The sequence below is a fragment of the Nicotiana attenuata genome, chromosome 8 (genome assembly GCF_001879085.1).
Source record: "Nicotiana attenuata strain UT chromosome 8, NIATTr2, whole genome shotgun sequence".
NCBI lineage: Eukaryota > Viridiplantae > Streptophyta > Magnoliopsida > Solanales > Solanaceae > Nicotiana > Nicotiana attenuata.
The window spans coordinates 46329666-46346570 of record NC_031996.1 but is presented as its reverse complement, the minus strand read 5'-3'; the positions used below and the strand labels follow the sequence as shown (position 1 = coordinate 46346570).

At 35.6% G+C, this 16905-nt stretch overlaps 1 protein-coding gene across 5 annotated transcripts; it reads left to right on the top strand.

Moving 5' to 3' along the window:
* On the top strand, positions 680–15891 carry LOC109231399 (cysteine--tRNA ligase, chloroplastic/mitochondrial). 5 transcript variants are annotated; one of them, XM_019397058.1, is made up of 10 exons: positions 680–1186; positions 2501–2564; positions 3097–3258; positions 4296–4466; positions 8427–8708; positions 8824–8949; positions 9595–9798; positions 11467–11568; positions 11646–11698; positions 12060–12150. In XM_019397058.1, exons 1-9 carry the CDS (start codon positions 810–812, stop codon positions 11691–11693), a joined length of 1536 nt encoding a protein of 511 aa, XP_019252603.1. In that variant the 5' UTR covers positions 680–809; the 3' UTR covers positions 11694–11698; positions 12060–12150. The 5 variants fall into 5 exon arrangements, with proteins under 5 accessions (XP_019252603.1, XP_019252600.1, XP_019252604.1 ...); XM_019397055.1 differs by lacking the exon at positions 11646–11698 and adding an exon at positions 15472–15891 and having other exon boundaries at positions 681–1186; positions 12060–12281; XM_019397059.1 differs by lacking the exon at positions 11646–11698 and adding an exon at positions 15472–15891 and having other exon boundaries at positions 681–1186; positions 2497–2564; positions 12060–12281.

The window sequence follows — 16905 nt, the reverse complement described above, 5'->3', positions numbered from 1 at the left end:
GTCTCGAAATATTTATGGTAAATATTAATCGTTTGCACTTTTAGTACAATACTTCATATTCTAGTTTGATTGGTAGTTTTCTTTTGTTAAGTGTAAGAATCCATTTCATAAATATATATATATATATATATATATATATATATATATATATATATATATATATATATATATATATATATANCACACACACTTATATATATATATATATATATATACACACACACACACTTATATTTAATTGAGTCCTTAAATTATTCATTACTATTTGATTCAATTATCATCAATATATTTTAGTAAATAATAGATTTCTCAAAGGGCAATTTATATGATAGTGTTACGTTGAACATGTGGTCGTCGGAATATGTGTTTGAAAGTATATGTCTTATATTGAAGAAAAAACCGAAAAACCGACAAAACTCGACATAAACTGAATCGAGAAAAAATCGACTTACTTGGTTTGGTATGGTTCTAATATTTAAAAAACCGACTTACTTAATTTGGTTTCTTTTTAGGGAAAAATCGATCCAAACCTAACCATGAACCCCCTAATTCAGCCTATCCTAAACTTCTTTAATGGCAAACTTTTAAGTCTTAGCTATCAATGTGTACATAACCCATACTACAGGGGCAAATCGAACTTCCCTTATTTAAAAAGGGTCGAAACATTAATATACAGAATGTAATTGCGGATAAAGCACTACCACTCGCTCAGAGCGAAGCTTTTCCGCAAATCGGCGGCCACCGGCTCTCCTCCTCCTCCTCCTCCTCCTCTGTCGTCGTCTTCACGGCCGTCGTATTCATCTCTCTGAATGGCGACGTTGTTAAAATTCTATAAACCATTGGTACCTTCCCGCCTCTCGCCTCTCCCAGTTCGCTTCCACAACTTTAAAACGCTCATTGCCGCCGCCAGAAACCGACCGAGGGTTCGGTGCCTGAGTACAGCAGGAAATTCAAACCATAAAGTGAATTTAACGGAGAGTAACGGCGCCGCCGTTGACGGCGACGGAACAGAAACTCAATTGAAGAAACAACAACTTTGGTTACACAACACAATGAGCAAACAAAGGGAACTATTTATACCAAAAGTTCCGGGAAAAGTTGGAATGTATGTCTGCGGTGTAACGGCGTATGACCTCAGCCATATCGGCCATGCTCGTGTTTATGTTAGCTTTGATGTTCTTTATAGGTGCTCCCAATAACCCCCTCTATTTTCTTACATAAGTGTTAATATGTTTATTTTAACGAATTTCTGGCGCTATTTATTTACTATGGAAAGTACAATTATACATCAACTGTGCAGGGAATCACCTAAGTTCTCACCTCTCGGCTCTATACCAAAATTTGATATTTTCTAGAATTTGATTTATAAATGCACATCTTTGTATATAAAAATTTCAAACTTTCAATATCTGTTTGAAGTCCTAAACTTTACTAAGATTTGATTTAGAAAGTGCACATCTTGTTGGTAACAATTTCAAACTTGTAGCTTCTATATCAAAGTCCTAATCTTTTGTGTAAGCTATGTCATAAAGTGAACATCTTTACTTTTTTTTTTTCCCAACCTTTGTTTTTTTCTTTTTCTAATTTTTCTTATTATATATAGTGGGAAGTTAAAGGGGAAATAGGGAAGGGGATTACAAGGTGTGGAATCTAATCTCTACAACGAGGTGAATGTTCACATAGCCAACCAATTGGGACAAGATTACCCTTTCCCGACCTTTGTAGGTAAAATTTCAAAGACATGCACGTGCACACACACGCATTCATACACATATATAAACATACCTGCATAAGTACGTGTGTATAACACTTATGTGTTTGTGTCTCTGTATGCTTTTTTTAATTCTTTTATTTCGTAGGGGATAGGGGAAGTGAAAAAGGGGAAGGGAAAAGGAGAGTGAGATTGAAATATGTGTGTGTGTGTGTGTGAGTATATAAAATACATTTTCATGTTTGTGGCTGTGTATGTTTTTTATTTTAACTTCTTTTATTAAATAGGGTGACAGGGGAAGGGAAAATGGGACAGTGAGATTCAATTACCTTTTGTATGGGAGACTCACACTGGTACTAATATGCTATAATTGGTAAAATAGTAAAATTGTGAGATTCTGTGTATGTTTATATGTATGTATCTGTGTGTATTTTTGTGTAAATCAGGCAGGTAACTGAAAGTAATGTTGATAAACACTTTCTTTTTCCTGGTGAAAAGTATCTGGTACAAGTGAAAGTTGCTGCTGTGAAGTAAGTTGCATGCTGTTATAGAAAAATAGGGAGACTAGAATTGTTAATCCCTCCATGATGATGGTCTGGGAGATTTGAGTTTTAAACTAAAATTGATTTTTAGGTCATTTCATTTCAACCTTTTAGAACTTAGTTGTTTTGGTAACCAAATCAAATTTGCTATCTATTATTTGTGGATTCCTAAATTGTTTGTCCAGAAGTTTGATTTGAGTAACTAATCAGATATTCTTGCTTTTGTCTCTTTTGGAATATTAGGCAGATACCTGAATTATTTGGGATATGAGGTCAATTATGTGCGGAACTTCACCGATGTTGATGATAAGGTGAGCTACTCTTTTTCTTTAAAGAGTTCTTTTTTCCAGCTTTATCTTCTCTGCCATTGCCTGCATTATGTTTTGAGAAAGGCTAGATCCTCGTGACAACTTTTCCCACTTATCTTACTTTCTTCATAGAAATTTGTTTCTTCAAGGTCTATTGAAGTTCGTTCGTTGCCATTTTTATTTAAATTTAGCCGCTTCGCATCTTGCAGTAGGCCTCTTCTCTTATCGCTGTTTGTTCAGAAGTCTGTGAACTTATCCACTCAAGAAGAGATTCTCTTCTTGGTTTGCGGATGTACATCAATGCAATCATTAATGTTCTGTTAAGCAATAAAGCTGGGAAAGAAATTGCAGTTTGAAGTTTCTGCAGTTTTGGTTATTCAATCTCAAACCCAATATACCAGTATTACTTTCATGTTATATTCATGTCACAGTTGACGACTATAGGTTCTTGTAGCCATGGAACTTGGTTAAGGTTTCAACTACTTGTTCATATGTATGCCAGGACAGCTGAGTATAATAGTTTCAAATTCTGCAGATTATTGCTAGAGCAAATGAACTGAGGGAGGATCCAATTAAATTAAGCAAACGCTTCTGTGAAGAGTTTCACCTAGACATGGCATATCTTCACTGTCTTCCTCCTTCAGTGGAACCTCGTGTCTCTGATCACATGCCTAATATAATCGATATGATTCAGCAGGTTCTTTCTTGATCGTTTGTGCCTTTTTTTGTAATGACTTTTTTGGCTTGAGTAGTTGGGAAAAGTTGTAGCCTCTTATGGGGTGGGAGCAACCCCGTTTATGTGGCGTTAATCTTATTTTTGCTGCGTCTTATTTTTGCTGCTTTTAGTTGAGTTTTTCCTGTTCAGTTGTACAAAATTATATCAGACGTTCCTTTGATGTACTCTAGCTATTACCACTTTTTTTTTTAAACTGCTATGTTTTTTTGCTATCAGAAACAACCTCTCTACCTGCACCAGTTAAGGGTAAGGTCTAAGGTCTACATACACACTACCCTCCCCAGATGTGGGATTACACTGATATATATATATATAAAAAAAATTTTTAGCAAGAATTAAAATAGAAGATCACGAATAGAAACATTAGCGTTAGTAGATTCCGGATGTACAAGGTGTATAATAAATAAAAAGATAGTTCCACCAAGTTTAATCAAAACGTTGGATAAGCCAGTTGCGGCAATGCAAATGGATGGAACCCACAATATATACAGATATTACATAGATAAATCTCAGATTAGCTTTATAAACACATGTTTAGATTTTTATAAACCCAGTTACAAGGTAGATATAATCTGGGTAAGAGATCTGAATATAAATGTGTAAATATATATACATATATATATATATATATATATATATATATATATAGTGTGTGTGTGTGTATGTATGTATGTATATTTCCTCCTCCTCTTTTCTTGACATAAAGATATTTGGTCATAAACTAGTTATCATGGATTGATGTATAATCATGGTTTCCAAGATGTGCAAAAACCTTCTTGTTAGTAGCTAGGAGTGACTACCTTCTTAATGTGGAAAAATGGCACATAAGACTCAACATCAAGTTTCAGTTATATCATTCTAGGAGCTAGTTTCTTTTTCTGTCTAGTCTTCCCCTCAGTCCCCGCTGTTGAAGTTTCTTTGGGTTTGATTTCTGGGCCACGTAATTGTCTTTTTCCCTACTATGGAGCTTTAACAGTTCGTATGTGCTTCTGCCGCAGATCCTCGATAATGGCTGTGCGTATACAATCAATGGTGATGTCTACTTTTCTGTAGACAAATTTCCAGAATATGGAAAATTATCTGGGCGAAGATTGGAAGATAATAGAGCAGGGGAGCGGGTGGCAGTAGACACAAGGAAGAAAAATCCGGCTGATTTTGCCTTGTGGAAAGTGAGTTTTATAATTATGCACGTTAAGTTTGTTACCTTTGGCCGCATCGTGTATTGGATTTTGAGCACATCTTGATAACTTGTGACATTCACTATATCCACTTGTTAAAAGAACAAAGCAAAATGCAAATAAGGGAAAAGGAAGCAACAATATGAAAGGGGTGTGATCATGCAATGTGTTTCTATTGTTAGAATTTTTTGTTTCTTTTTCTGTGTGGGTTAGTGCGTGCTCACTTCATCTGTTTCTGATTGATACTTGATTATTCTTGATATGACGTTGTTTGCGAAGCATTTTAGAGATTGGTATGTTTAATCCCAAGTTCCCTGCACGGAAATTATTAGGCAGTATGATATTTGTATATTATAACAAGTTTTTGCAAAATGCAGCTAATTATTTGTCTTCTGTTTCAGAAACTTGGTGGCATCACATAACAAATGGCTTCCCCTCTTTACCCCTTAAATGGATACTCTTCAGATGACTTGTTTTGGAAAGTCATATCTTTCATTAACTCTAAGTTCATTTGAAGAGCTCAAGTTCGATCTAAAAAGGAACTCTTAGATTGTGCTAGCATACATCTTTACCCACTGCAATCTTCTTTAAGGCAAAAACGCTCATTTGTTGATGGTCTTGATGTATTCTAACATTTATTCATGATGTGATAAATGCCAAATGCTAGTTTCGTTTCCTCTAAATCTTTCAATTTTATAAAGGCGGAATACATCCGGAGACACTTAAAGTTGGCACCATCTTTCATCTAGACACCTAAACTGAAGGCGGTTCCTATTGAGCATTTATACTACATTAAACTTGTTCCAATTAGACACTTTTTTGACAATTAGCCAAACTTACAAAGTGTGTGCAGTGCACTCGCGGCTGACGTGGCGAATGACAAATAAAATAAAGGATAAATATCATTTTGAGTTAAAAAACAAAAAGAAAAAACTATTTTAAAATCTATTTAGTAACAAAATAAAATAACATTCTCAAAAAGAAAAAAAATAATTTACACCCAGAAACTATTAATTTTCTCAACTGGGGCATCACCATTTGTCCGTTCATTGGCGGCAGCAGGAGCTTTGGATAACAAAAATGTTGTTGTACCGGAGAAATAGTAGCACGAGATCAAAATCAATATCAGCGTTTAACGCAGGGCTTCAATCAATTTTATCTTCAAACGCCTCCTTCATCGACTTTTCCGAACTAGCTATGGCTAAACCGGTGGAGCGCCACCACCACCTTCACTGCAAAAAAATTTTGAAGAAAATTTCCAGTACTTCTGCCGGAATTTAAACCTTTGGAAGGGTGGAAATAGTTTACCTTGCTGTGATAAATGATCCCACATGTCATTAGGTGAAACAACGGATGGATTAATCTTTTGGAGCAAATCTTGGTGGTGAATGTTCCTCAAGCGCCGGAACCGGCAGCGTGCAACGGCACTGGAAAATTGATTCTTCCGACGATGCCTATATTTTCCGGCAAAACTATTTGTTGTAGCTTAAAAGGTGCTTCTGTCGCTGGAGTTCATTCTATGTCGCTGGCGATGATGGACACTCCTTATCCTGATGAGAGAATTAATGCTTCTGCTGGTTGTTTGGAGAAGGGGCTGGCGATGGGGGTTAGAGAGGAGGGTGGTAGAGGATTTGGTGGTGAGGAGGGGGAGCTTGGCAGCGGCTGGTTGTTTGGAGAAGGGGCTGGCGGCTGCTTTTTTGTGTGAAGAAGAAGGGTTGTTCAAAATTTCGAGCTAAATCAATGGTGGAGGCACAACAATGGTGAAAGTGGAGGAGGCAATAGCGGAAATGGCGGTGGACATAAAGAAGAAGAAGAAGGAAATAAAAAAGATAAAAATAAAAATAAAAAAATCTATTTTTTGGGCTTTTCACGCGCGTATATTGGGTGAAACTCACTCTATGTGCCAACTCAGCAAGAAGTGTCTAATTGGAACAAAGTTCATATAATGTACGTGCTCATAAGGAACACTCCTAAGTTCAGGTGTCTAAATGAAAAATCGTGCCAACTTTAAGTGTCTTCGTATGTATTCAGCCTTTTATAAATAAAGGAAAGAATCATATGCAATGTTCTCTGCCACAGGAATGGTAACAGAGAAGCAATAATTGATGGTTGAATTGGCACAGGAAATTCTAGCTTCCACTCTGTTTCTTTGAATAGTTCATATGCAAGAAAGTTTACTTGTGGTTGGTATAACAATCTCCTGTCATTTAGAGATGATCCTCATCCATTATTTAAAGGAAAAAGGATGACCATTGTATGAGTTGTATTATCCCGAGTTTGGGTTGATTGTTGACAGATTACAACAACAACCCAGTATAATCCCACTTAATGGGGTCTGGGGAGGGTAGTGTGTATGCAGACCTTACCCCTACCCTGGGATAGAGAGGCTGTTTCCAAATAGACCCTCGACATCTTTCCCTCTAAGAACTTCCCACCTTGCTCTTGGGGAGGCTCGAACTCACAACCTCTTGGCTGGAAGTGGAGGCTGCTTACCATCAGAGCAATCCCTCTTGTTGACAGATTAACTTTTTAGAGGCCGTTTGGCTTAGCTGATTTAGAGTAGCTGATAAATATTGTGTGCTGAAAAACACTTTTAGGTGCTGAAGCTGATTTAAAAAATAAGCAGTTATGTATTTGGATAAAAGTGCCGAAATTAATAATAAGCAGCTGAAAGAACTGGTATACGAAGAGTTTTGTTTTAAAAAGAAGTATTTTAGGGATAGAATAGTAAATATTTTGGTCAAACCTAAAGTACTTATAAGCTGAAATTTGATAAGTCGTGGGAGACCAACTTATGGCTTTTGCTTATTTTTGGCTTATAAGCACTTATAAGCACTTTTAATTTTACCAAACGAGTAGATAAGCCAAAAGTACGTATAAGCCAATTTGACCAGCTTATAAGCTTAGCCAAACACCCTCTTAATAACCTGTAATGCCTCCATTTGTTTTTTACTTTTCCCATCTGGTGATCCTTGCCAATTGTTTCACCTGTGCGTCGATGTGCAAAAATCATTTTGGAGCTGCTTTTTTTCGACTTCATACACTTTGATAGGAGAGTGTAACTGAGTCAGTGGGTTTTTGATTACCGAAGATATGAGTTTTTTTTTCTTTGAGAAGGTAACATATCCAGTATATTCATAATTCATAAAATCATCAGCACAAAGGTTGTGCTGGAAGCCAAAATACAATAGTTACATCCTGTAAAAACAAAAATACAATCCTTGTTCTTCTTACAAGGAGCTTAAAACATCTAAGATTGATTCAGGTACATAGTCTGAACACCAAAAACTAAAAAGAAGATTACAATTCATCTTGATCTTCTGTAGAGAGCTGCTTGTATCATCAAAACATCTAGAATTCCTCTCTTTCCAGATTGTCCACCAAATAGTTGCTGGGACAATTTTCCATCTGTCCTTGTCTGTGGTAAAGTTTGTCCCTGTATTCCAGCATGATAAAGGTTCAAAAGTTCTCCCTGGCATTACTCATCTAGAACCTCTGAGATTGATAAACAAATCCCATAGCTGGCTAGTCGCTTCGCATTGTAGAAACAGATGGCTGATTGTCTCAGCATCCTGTCCACAGAAATAGCATCTTAAAACAATAGGTATACCCTCTTCCTTAGATTATCCCGAGTGAGAACAGCCTTCTTAATCACCAACCAAGTAAAGCATGCCACTTTATATGGAACCTTAACTTCCCATATGTGCTTCCAAGGCCGGAAACTGAGTTTAGGTCCCATCCGATTCGAGTCTTTGTATGTGAGCTAACTGTATAAATCCCACTGCTATGTTTTTGCCATCTGAGTGTATCTTCCCCCCTCCAAAAGTCCTTTGCATTTTCCCAAAGTGTTATAGAAGTCTGTTATTCGGGGCATCTGCCAATCATATAAGCTACTTAAGCTGATGTTTCTCAACCTCTGCTACTATTTAAGAATTTTATATTCTCATGCAGTCTGCAAAGGAGGGAGAACCTTTCTGGGAGAGTCCCTGGGGTCCAGGAAGACCTGGATGGCATATTGAGTGCAGTGCCATGAGTGCTGCATACTTGGGATATTCTTTTGACATTCATGGTGGCGGGATGGATCTTGTATTTCCTCACCATGAAAATGAAATTGCCCAGAGCTGTGCTGCTTGTAAGAAGAGCAACATAACCTATTGGATACACAATGGTTTTGTCAACATTGACTCTGAAAAAATGTCAAAGTCCCTGGGGAACTTCTTTACAATTCGGCAGGTAGACTGGGGACGACACTCATGCTTTTCCTTCAGAATTAATGTGTGGAAGGTTGTCTGTTTTTTCCGTTTCAGCTTTCTTGTAGTTGAGATTGCTTTATGCTGTCTTTCTTCAGGTGATTGATCTTTATCACCCACTGGCCCTAAGGCTTTTCTTAATTGGGACACACTATAGATCTCCCATCAATTACACGATCGCGCAGATTGAGAGTGCATCTGATCGCCTTTTTTACATCTATCAGGTACTTAGATTCTAAATCTCTAAATTGTCTGGTGAATTTACATGAACCTTTTTGGTGACCAGTCATGCTGCAATTGTCCTTGTTCTCATTTTTTGTAAAATTGTTGCCTGGCATGGTAAATAAGTGATAAGGTGCATTTAGGAGTCAATTTGTATGTGGATTGGTCCTTGTAAAAGAAAAGAAGTTTGCGGGGCATGTAGGTCTCCTAAAAAAGAAACAGATGGCTGGGATAGTAGAAAGACTGAATACATATTTTTTTTTGAGAAGGTAACGGATTTCAATGTTAATAAAGTAATCCTTAGCGCAAAGGTTGTGCTAAGGAGTTACATAGTTACAAGAGCCAAAGAATGACAAAAACTAATCTTGTAACAGCTACAAGGGTCCAATCAGATATACGAGAGAGTCTACATCTTGTACAAGAGCTTCTTTACACCAAAAGACTGAGAATACTTAGTTCAAGAACTCCGTTGTTACAAACAAAAAGGCTCTTTCTGTCCAAATTCAGCTCTAATTTCCTTTTTCAGATTCCTTGTTTCAATGACATCCGAGAGCAGTTGTTTCTGTGACTTTTGGTGTTTGCTTATGAACTTATCTTTATATCGGCCAATGCACAGATACTAACCCGAGTCTTGTCTTTGTTCATAGGCTTTATATGATAGTCAAATTGTTCTCAGCCAGTATGATGAGGCAAGTCGGAAGGATTCCATTCCTGCAGGAACTGCTAGTTGTATAAATAAATTCCAAGATGAATTTTTAGTTTCGATGTCAGATGATCTTCACACTCCTGTTGCTTTGGCTGCTATGTCGGATCCATTGAAATTGATCAATGATCTCTTACACACTCGAAAGGTATTTTTGCTTTAACTAAAATACCAATCAATATCCTCTCATCTGCCCCAAAGTTTGTAAAAAAAGGTTGAAAGGTGGTGTAACTAATGCTTTATTCTTACTTTAATGCTTTGTCATGGAAAAGTATTATAGAACTGCTTTTATTGTTTTCTTTTTTCTAAAAGTTAATCTGATATAAAGTGATGGATGATTGAAGATATTACAGCCCCTCATTAGCATAATTATTTTAAAAAGCAAACTAAAGTTTTGGGAGATCAATCATATGCCAGCACAATGGCCTATTGCCCACTGGCTAAAGACGAGTCAAGTTTCTTGCATTCAGAAATGATGAACATGTCATTAAGTTCCTTTCATCTTTTCTTTCTAATTTTCACCGGCTTCAGCTAGTTGTAGAATTAATTCAAAGGTTAAAAACATTTTTTCCCTTTGGCCGCCGCATTAGAACTTTGAGCTCTATCCTCTTTGCCTCGGACAACTAGATCAGTGCAGACAATAATCAAAGCAGTTTCTTTGCGCCACGTAACGGGTCCCTAGTTAACTACAGTGACATGTTTCTGGGCCGCACATACTTTATCATCTGCTAAACAACACAGAGGGAGGTCCTTCTAATTTTCTGGAAAGATCATATAATTGCAACTCCTGAAAGCTCTACTATTCTACAAGATTGATGTTATTAGGTGCTTGGTTAGTCGGTGACAATATTGTAAAAGGTTAATTGATAATATGCCATGTGTAACCAAGCTAGTGAGAGAACTTTCTAGGTATAGAAAAAGGAGAAAGCTAACCTGCCCACCATCTGGCTATACGACATTCTCAGTGGATAGGTGAATGATAGATCACCACGACAGGACTGTCTGGAACCCACAAAAGGATGCAAAGAGCTGCCTGTACATGAGAGGTTCTTGTATAGTATTTATTTTCTTCAAAAGTCCAACTTCCCCTCAAGCCAGATACAGCAAAGGTTTGTCAACAAAAGAATCCTGCCACATTTCTTTTAGGAAGCCCCAAAAACTCATTTCGAACAATTTATAATTGATGTTAGAGCAACATATTTTTACAACGCAAAATAGCCTTGCTCGAATCGTCATATACAAATGTTTTTTTTGTATGCCAAATGTACAGTGTAGGAAAATGTCATTATGGCCTTCACTGTTTTGGTGGCATGTGAGATAGACGTCAGGAGTGATTAACTCTCTCCATCTGCATATTTTTCACAAGTCATTTGTATTTCTATTCATAGCAAAAGGCCACGTGGACTTTGAATACAGAGGCCTAATTGAAATCAAGAGCTGGTTAGTTGTATCTATTCTTAGTTTAAGTTGGTCATTTGGCAATGGTGAGCTCCTGAATGCCTGATTCTGTTGTGAACTTTAAATTCTTTTGTTGAAGAATTACAGTGAATTTTACGGTCAATACTATAGAAACATTATATATCTGACTGATTAGAAAAAAATAATTTGTATGTCCAAATCAATGTGATAGGTGCCATTGAGATTATCCTTTCCAGACACTACAAGGATCCAATTTCCATTTTTATCATTTGTGTCTATATTACTAGAATTTATGTGTTGCACATGTATGGTATAACTTCCCTTCTCTTTGCATCTCCTGGTTAGATAAAATTTAAGGCAAAGGTTTCCTTGACAGTGGTTTTCCAATTTGCTGCAGGGTAAAAAGCAAGGACTGCGAATAGAATCGCTTGCGGCTTTAGAAAAGACTATAACGAGTGGTCTGGAAATTCTGGGGCTTGTGCCGACCAGTTATGAAGAGGTGCGAATTTTATTTGCTGTCATAAGCATTGTATTTTGTAAGCTGTAACTTTTTTACTGAGGAATTGCTGGTCTCAGTTGTGGTGCAGTTGGTGCTTGCTATCTGCAGATTGTGCTAATAACTGAGGGGGGTAAATCGTTTCTCCCCTCTAATTTTGCCTGAATTATCAAACTTTCCTTCCAATTTTACTCTCTAGACATTTTCCCATTCTATCTTAATATCTAGTCATTGATGGATGATTTTATAAAGTGATGTCAATTATCAATCTCTCTCCATGTATATTCTTTTTATCATGACAATTTCAGTTGGTTTTCTTTAAATTTCACAGTAAGTGCTTTACCATTATTCAGATGATGAAATCTCTTCTGAATTTTATGCAAAAGCTCTTCTATAAATTACTGCTATGTACTTGTCATTCAACTTTTTGTAGCTTTTGGATGGTAATTATATTACGGAATCTCACATCTTAAGCATGCTGTTGGTGTCTGTAGGCTTTGCATGAATTGAGGGAGAAAGCTTTGAAGCGTGCAAAGTTGACTGAAGAGCAAGTTCGCCAGAAAATCACAGAGAGGGATACAGCAAGACAAAATAAAGAATATGAAAGATCAGATGCAGTTCGAAAAGAATTGGCTGTGGTAGGTATTGCTTTGATGGACAGCCCTGAAGGCACCACTTGGAGACCAGCTATACCACTTGCTTTGCAGGAAGAGCAGGTTGTAGCCCCTTGAATCTTTTCACATATTTGCAATAACCTGCCATGTTGTGCCATATTAAGTTTGGAAAATCAAGTTTTGTTCCAATCCAAACTGCGAAAAGGGTCTGGCTGTAGCATCATAGTTTATTAATCCTTCCAACTAGGAAAACTCAGAAGCTAAGTAAATTCTGTTAGTAGCAAAGTTGCAAATTTTGTAGAAATATGTTGATTTGTTCTTTTAATGCAAGTCCATCGGATGGCCATTCCCTCCCCCCCTCCCACAAAAGATGCTTTACCTTGAAGGCTTCCCTCTCTTTTCATCTTACCTGCATTCTCCTAAACCCCCAAGGATGGCAAAACAAAAAGGAATGGCCTTTATGTGAGTCTAAAGTTTTCCTATTAGCATACATGAATTAGAAGCCTTTCTTTTTTATTATTTGGACACAATCTGAACTGCAAGCAGATACCCGAATTATAAGCATCTGAGCACAGATATAATAGAGAGCATGGATCAGCAGATTGTTATTCTAAAATAGTGATTTCCTCAGTATCATGTACAGTTACTACACTCCCATTAAGCAGCACTTTTTGACTGTGGATATAACCATGCAGAGCTATTAAATAACACCACTTAACAGCGTGCATTGAGCAATGAACATAAGGGTGTATTTTTAAAGAGCTTTATTTCCCATCAAACAATCCTAAAGAAGTGCACCACAGATATGGCAAAAGCACTACCAGATCACCGATAGACTTTTTATTTATCTTGCTCGGTTGGGCAAAATGGGTATGGTTTTTTTTGCTTATAAACATGAATCACCTCAAATTTCAACATGTTTGATCTTATACCAGATTGGCTGATCTGCTGTTCTGAAAGTTAAGGATGTTCTAAGCACAGACGGAGCCTGATTTGAACTTTATGGGATTTAAACTCTAGGGTAATGATACCAGATCTTAGTAATCGGGTTCTGAGTTTAATTTTTGTATATATTTAATAGAATTTTTAATACAAATACAGAGTTTGACCTAAAGCTACAATAGATTACCATTTATTGAAAAATTGCACTGTGTACATAGATAAAATATTACGTTTTAGAGATATATAAATATATTGAACATCCCTTATCGGTATATTTTTCCACTTCTTTTAAATTTAAATACGGTTGGGAAAATTCTTAGTTTCGCCCCTGACTGGGTTTAGTTGAACTTGTATATGACCTTCTAGCTCGCCTCTGGTTCTAAATGGAAGAATTACCTGTAATAATCAGAACTAGGGACAGAAAGTGTTACTGTGACCATAAATATCATTTATATCCTTGATCAGGGTTCTTGTTTTTCTTTTTTTCTTTTTATAATAATACATGGATCATAGATAGCCAAGTGAAATTCAATCCACGAAATAGTCTGATCTATGGACAACATCATTGTGATAAAGATTGTAATGCCAGAGGAATCATTATCGCAAGGCATAGAGGGGGAGGTCATAAGCGAGAAAGAAAGATAGGGGGAAAACGTAGGAATTGAACCCATATTTTGTATATTATAAGAACTTCACTGATACGATTAAAATTACCGATAAAATATCATTTCAAATTCAAAAAAATATAAGAGTTTGTTAGATCTTGACATCTGATTATGCAGAGCGACGTTAGGATTTCAAGCTTATGAGTTCGAAATTCTAAGTATTCTAAGTTATTGAGATTTACATTATTAAATTACAAATAATCAGTAAATTTTTCAAAGGCAAATATAGGGGTTTGAACCAAAGCTACTGGATTCGTCGAACCCGCAGCCAGAACACTAGCTCTGCCCCTGTAATTATGGAAGAACAAAGAGGTTGATGCATTTCAATAAAACTTGATAAGAAAGTGATGATACAAGTTAGAATCAACCATTATCTAAAGTAAATAAGAATAGATGCATTTTATAGTTGTATTAAATATTACATCCCATTAGAGGATCACAAATATTTCTAGACAGTTTTTAAAAGAAAATGTTATATAAAGTATTAAAAGTATATATTTATATGTTGATTTGGTTCAAGTTCTTAATATCAATTTGGTGTGACTGTTCCATTTGGTGAGATTTTTCGGTTCAGTTAGAACACCCCTATTAGGTAATGATAAAACTCCCTTACATTTTCACCCATCAAGTGTGACCAAATCTCTCTTCTCATACAGTTTTACATAAATATTAATGTGCAGAATTTGGTAATGACTTCACAATTTTAGTGGAGAATGCTACTTACCTAAGGTACCTAGTTTCAAAAGGAAATAAGGGGGAAAAAAGGAATGCAATTGTTTTTTATTCTCTTTTTTCTTTTATTCTCCTTTTCTGTTTTCATCTTGATGCAGAAAAAGTAATTTTATTAATATCAAATTTGACAAAAATCTCTCTCTTTGTGCAGTTTTAGATAATCTTTAATCAGCAGAATTGTTATGGTAAATACTACAGTAATACTCAATCATCTCTATAGGAAACCAAATTTAAACTTACCTAGCATAGAACCTCCATTTCATTATGTACCTAAATCATCCCCACATAAATTATCTATAAATTTGAAGTTGTTAGGCATCAGAAAAACATATTAATTCAAGTAAAGAAATACACAAACTTAAGAGTCACTAACACAAAATTCTTCAATGGCAGCATTCATCAAAGTCCTTGGCTTAGTCCTTTCTCTTGCTTTCATTGCTGAAGGTATTAATCTCACCCCTTTTCTTATTCTCTCTCTCACCCACACACACATGCTCTCTTTCTCCTCTAAAATAATAGGACAGCTCGGTGCATAGGGTTCGAGAAAAGGACGCACCCCAATGAGATGTGATGTAGGCAGCCTACCCCAAGGGGGCCAGTGGCTAACTTCACGACTCAAACCCGTGACCTATAAGTCACACAGATATAATTTTACCAGTAACTCCCCTTCACTCTTTCTCTCTCTCAATTAATACTCAAAGAAGAAATTAATTTTTCTCGTTCTTTATATTATTTTTGTGATATTTTTATATGAATGTTTTGTCTTGTATAATGACAATCTTACCATTATTAATATATGACATATGATTAATTGAAAAGTTACTAATACCTAATTTAAATTATCTAGCTCTAAATTTGAATTCGCGAAATCTTTATGGGCATGAAAATACTCAAAATTTCAAGAATTAGAACAAATGAAATACATACAGCTAATTATTTTCCTCCTTTTTCAGGAATTGATGAGGGTTTCAGATGCAATCCTGGAATTGTAATTAGCCAACAAAAACTTAGCGGAACTGTCAACGGACAAGTAGTGTGGAATACAACTGTGGAAAATACATGTGACTGTGTTCAACTTCATGTTTCACTAAGCATTCCCAATTTCGATTCTGCCGTTAAAGTTAACACTACCGTTATCTCCCAATCCCACGACGATATCTATGACGTTAATGGAGGTCTTCCAATTTATTCACACAGTGGTGTCTTCTTCACTTATGCTGGCCAAAAGCTTGACGTTACAACAAATGATCGCACAGAGGCTTGTTCTTGAAAATATTATTGTAGAGAATATATTTTCCTTGATTTCTATGGGTTTATACGGTAAAAGAAAAATTATTTCTGCTTGAGGGAAATAAATTAAATTGCTTTGTCTTGTTTAAGTTTACGATGATGTACTAGAAGGAATTGTTGAGTTTGTTGTTTTATGGATGGGTTATTTCCAAATAAATTAAATTTGATACGGTAAGATTGAGTTTGATTTTTATTAAACTAGTTTTTTCGCACGTGCGTTGCATCTATATATATACCGTCTTGTAGTATATAATGCCGTAAATAATATTAATATTCTTAACTTAAAGCTTTAAGTAAGTACTTGTGCATAAAAATAAAATACAAGCTTCTATGGATGATTAATGTGGATAGTTGATGACTTAATTTCAAGGTCAAATAAAATATTATTTGAACCTACAAAGATGACAAAACAAAGTTTAATTTAGCAAGAAAAAGGTGTTTATTTATTGTAAATGTTTTCTTTTGTAACAAATAATGTAATATATGTGAATACATGTACAAATACACCCACATGTATAGACACACATATACATTATATCTATATGTATATCTAATTTTATCTTACTTTTTAGATAAAAATGACTTCACCTTGATGATCTTTGGCTTTGTAGCACTATTGAAATATTTATCAAAATCTTCTATTGGAATTAATTTTCGTTTGTTTTCAGACAAATTTATTATGTGATTATGTTAGTACTTGTGGCAAAAGCATATATAATATGGTGGATAATAAATAACTTTGTTAACTTTACCTGTCATTTGATGTTGGTGTTTTGTCATAAGTTTCCATGTTTAATTTTCCTTCTTCCATCTACTAGATATGGTGTATAATTCTTTTGTCCAATGCATATAAAATTATACGTGATCAACTAAAATAAAATTGTTGATGTTCAAACGGACAGTGATACTGTTCGTATCTTTTTTTACTCAAATAGAAAGATATCGTGCTTCATATTGTACAGACTACTAAAAGAAAGTTGATTGATAAATTTGTGAAATTAGTAACTCATATGATCAAATAGATAATAACATAGAATTAACTTGTACATATTGGTAATATTTTGTTGACATCTTTTTTGATTGACTAATTATCTTTA

Coding starts and splice junctions, on each gene's coding strand:
- LOC109231399 (XM_019397055.1), top strand. CDS start 810: ATGGCGACGTTGTTAAAATTCTATAAACCATTGGTACCTTCCCGCCTC. Junction 2,565..3,096: donor TCACCGATGTTGATGATAAG/GTGAGCTACTCT, acceptor CAAATTCTGCAG/ATTATTGCTAGAGCAAATGA. Junction 8,950..9,594: donor GCCTTTTTTACATCTATCAG/GTACTTAGATTC, acceptor CTTTGTTCATAG/GCTTTATATGATAGTCAAAT.